At 53.4% G+C, this 4,021-nt stretch overlaps 2 protein-coding genes across 2 annotated transcripts in view; one reads left to right on the top strand and one right to left on the bottom strand.

The window, feature by feature from the left end:
* Positions 1-1,175: 1,175 nt before the first annotated feature.
* Positions 1,176-2,869, bottom strand: MICPUCDRAFT_64256 (uncharacterized protein; the record flags this gene model as incomplete). Its single annotated transcript, XM_003056290.1, has 2 exons — positions 2,400-2,869; positions 1,176-2,288 (listed from the first exon to the last, which is right to left on the bottom strand). Exons 1-2 carry the CDS (start codon positions 2,706-2,708, stop codon positions 1,176-1,178), a joined length of 1,422 nt encoding a protein of 473 aa, XP_003056336.1. The 5' UTR covers positions 2,709-2,869.
* Positions 2,870-3,738: 869 nt separating this feature from the next.
* MICPUCDRAFT_46519 (uncharacterized protein) overlaps positions 3,739-4,021 on the top strand; it is a 2,379-nt gene continuing 2,096 nt past the window's right edge. Inside the window, exon 1 of the mRNA XM_003055905.1 lies at positions 3,739-3,987. Coding sequence (XP_003055951.1) covers positions 3,851-3,987 — 137 coding nt within the window. The 5' untranslated portion in view covers positions 3,739-3,850. The remainder of the gene's footprint in view (positions 3,988-4,021) is intronic.

Genomic DNA, 4,021 nt, shown 5'->3' on the forward strand with positions numbered 1-4,021 from the left:
CGACCCCCTCCCCCCCGCAGCACCTAGTGGCCTATAGTGGGGTAGTACACGGGTAGTACTACCCCCCCCCTGTGACGCCTTCTCCTTCGAAGGTACGTAGCTACGTACCTTCGACACTTTGTACTTTCGAAAGTACTTTCGTACTTTCGAAAGTACTTTCGTATGTATTAGGCAGCTACCTTCGAAGGTACGAAAGTACTTTCGAAAGTACTTTCGTACTTTCGTACGAAGGTATGTTATTAGCTAGACTAGCTAGCTAGCTACGAAGGTAGCTAGCTAGCTAGGCCCTAGATATTACCTTGAAGGTAGATTATTAGCTAGCAGATAGACCTTCGGAGGTATGACCGAGCTCTCGGAACGCCCCCCGGACGCATAAACGCATCGCATGATGGCGGCGTATGATACTAGTTCTGTAACCTGTAGAGACAGGCCCAAATTGAAATATATGATTTTTGTATGCACAGTCACTCATCGGTAAATGTACAAGGACGTCTCTAACTAAATGCCCATAGACTGATAAATCTGCAGCTCGGGCGGAACGGGGGCTTCCTTTTCAACACGTACTTTCGAAAGTACTTCCGGAAGTACACGCACAGTACTAAGACTACTACGGAAGTACTTCCGTACTTCCGTATTACGGAACGAAGTACTTCCGGAAGTAACAGTTTATAGCCACGTACTTACGGATACTACCGCACTACAGATTTGCAGATCGCGGGTCGCCCTTACGAGCACGTTGAGGACGCGCGCGTGGGTCGATTTTCCTTTCAAAATGTTGTTCGCCCCTTGATCGATCGCCAGTCAGGTCTCGATGAGAAAAATGCAGTGATGAAAATGCGATGAAAATAAATTTTCACACCTTGAAGTTTCAACGATTTTTTAGTGTGCCTCCATATCATTTTGGGGTTCACTTTCACCAGTAGGATGGGGATTTATTTCTTCGAAGTGAAAAAAAGAGATCTCGGGAGGTTTCGGTCGAAGTCTGTTTTTTTTTGACGCGAAGGGTCCGCACTAGTAAACTACACGTAGCCCTACATACGTGTACACGTACAGCTGTACACGTACTGTACACGTACGTGTATGTAGTTGTAGTCTACAAATAATTTAATATAAAATAAATAAAGTTCTTTCAGGTTTATGAGCTAGGTAGGGCCCTCGATAGATATCTACATCACCTAAGTGATGTTGACTATCTTGATGACTGCCGCTTTCCCGATACGATGTAGTGCAACAACACACTCCCCGCTATGACAGTATCCTGCCACCTTGGCGTGCTCGATCGCTGCATTAAGGATTTCATCAGTAGTATCTGTGTCAGTGGCTCTTGCACTGCCCTCTGCTAAAAGTGGTATGAGCCCTCTCGTGAGGTTCGCTTGCCTCGCTGGGTTCTCTCCGCTGCACTGCCAAGCCAGCGAGTCCGTTGTCAATGTGGGAACGAATACGGTCAACACTGGCACCGCAGGTCGATACTTTGCAACTAATCGCGCAGTAGACCCCCCGCGAGTGAGCACTACGACGAGGGCTGCACGAACTTTCTGTGCTGTTCGCACGGCCGAGGATGCTAGTGACTCTAGCGGTTGCATTGGAATCGGCACCTGTGCCAGAATTGATTTGAAGAGCTGGTAGTGATCGATGCTCATCTCTGCCTCTCGGCAAATCTTGCTCATCACCCGGACCGCATCCACAGGAAAAGCTCCGGCGGCTGTCTCTCCTGATAGCATGACAGAGTCTGTGCCGTCTAGCACAGCATTTGCAACATCTGTTGCCTCGGCACGTGTTGGCCGTGGGTTCTTTATCATAGACTCAAGCATCTGTGTTGCCGTCACAACAGGCTTTCCCGCTGCGTTACACTTTTCTATCATTAACTTCTGCGCCAGAAAAATCTTTTCAGTTGGTATCTCCATGCCGAGATCACCTCGAGCTACCATGACACCATCACTTTCTGCGAGGATGTCGTCAAAGTTGACCAAACCTTCCTGATTTTCAACCTTAGAAATTATTTTTATCTGCCTCCCAGCCTCACCCAGCACCCGTCGAATACGTGAAACATCGCTGCCCTTCCGCACAAAGGACGCTGCAACAAAGTCTATACCGTTTGGCACACCCCACTTCAAGATATCCGCCCGATCTTTCTCTGTAATTGTAGGCAGGTCAACAACTACGCCTGGTAGATTAACATTTTTGCGCTCTCCAAGCATGGCTGTGTTTGCGCATCGGCAAAGCACCGTGCCGTTTTCAGGATGACAAGACAATACTATGAGCACGATGCTGCCGTCTCCGATGAGTATCTGCCCAATCAAGATAAGACTAGTGAGTTACAAGTGCAAACAAGTCTCGCGGGAACAGGGGGGACAGGATAGGCAGGTTTGGAAGTGACAAGCAGTTGGGAATTGACTCACCTCTGCACCCTCAACAACGTCTAGCGGAAGCTTAGAGTAACTCATCGAAATGTTTCGTTCGTCGCCATGCAGTGTATAATCAGTGTGAATCGTTACTTCCCGGCCAGCTTCCAGCAGCACTGGCTTCCCCTCCCTCAGCAACCCAGTTCGGATCTCTGGACCTTTTGTGTCCAGCAACACAGCACACATTAGCCGCGTGTTGGCCATGGCTTGCCGTAAGGTATTGAGAGTTCCTTGGTGGTACTCATGAGAGCCATGAGAGAAGTTAAATCGCGCCACCGACATTCCAGCTCGGAGCAAGTCCTCCATGATCCCAAGTTCCGCAGATTTGGGACCGAGTGTGCACACAATCTGAGCAGGGAAGAAAATACATTACATGGTTTATAGCGCGAGAACAAGACAAAAAGGTACCTTAGTCTTGCATTGAACCGCGGGAGTCCCAGCGAGGATGTCGTCTACTTGAATATTTGCCATGGCTTGTGCACTCACAAAGTCCGGTTTTCGAGGCCTGACTTGGTCTTTGAACTGTTTAAAACTTATCGTCAGCGGTGAAATTTCGACTTATGGGTTGAAAGTTTTGATCGCCCCAATGAAAAAATGAACTTTATATCTCTTGGACGTGGCGACGGCGACCAGCGGTCGCGGCGGCGGGAGGTCGACACGTCGGTCATTTTCCGGTGCAATCGCTTCAACACGCGCGTCGACGACCCGCGCGCATCGCGCACGTCGTTTGCGACGTCGCATCTCGCCGTCGTGTACCGCGGCGTTCCGTATGACTTTTTGGTCATGATCGATTTGCATTTTTTCCAGCCTAAAAAGTCTCGTGCCCGAATACGTCCCATTTGCCCGGAACAGCTGTGTATCCTACAGTATAGTGTCTGGAAATGTATCGGCACCTTCACTCGCCGAAGACTTGCGACACGCTGGATCGCACCGGCCGTCGCGAACGGTCGCGTCGTCATATGGCCTCCCTCGCGACGCCGCGCGTCGCTCCGTGCATTCGCGTATGCGTCCGCGACCGCGCGCGCGCGTCGTCGTCATCGTCGTCGACGTCATCGCGCGCGGTCGCGCGCACGGATAACGACGTCGACCGATCGCGGGACGACTCCGACGACGACGCGTTCGCCGCGCGTCGTCGCGCCGCGCGCGCCGCCGCCGCCGCGTCGATCGCGTCCGCGACGTGCGCGAGGTGCGCGCACGCCACGCTTGCGGAAATCGTCGACGCGGCGACGGCGACGGCGACGGCGACGGCGTCCTCCTCCGCCTCGTCGGACGTCGTGGCCTCCGCGGCGACGGCGGTGACGGCGTTGCCCTCCGCGCCGCTCGCGGCCGCGGCCGCCGTCGCCTCCGTCGCCGCGTTCGCCGTGTTCCGCGCCGCGTCGTTGCATTCCTCCTCCTCCTCCTCCTCCGCGAGCGGGAACCCGGTCGCAGCGACGACGACGGCGACGACGATGACGCCACCGCGCGGCACCGGCGCCGGCGACGCGTCCAAGGGACGGGCATACCTCATAGCGCCGCCGCCGCTGTTCCCGCTCGTGCCGGCGTTTTCGCGCGAGACTTTTCGCTACGAAATCATCCCAAACTCGATGTGGTTCTTCGAAGGGGATCCTCAGAGTCGACCG

This window comes from Micromonas pusilla, assembly GCF_000151265.4.
Source record: "Micromonas pusilla CCMP1545 genomic scaffold MICPUCscaffold_2, whole genome shotgun sequence".
NCBI classification, from domain to species: domain Eukaryota; kingdom Viridiplantae; phylum Chlorophyta; class Mamiellophyceae; order Mamiellales; family Mamiellaceae; genus Micromonas; species Micromonas pusilla.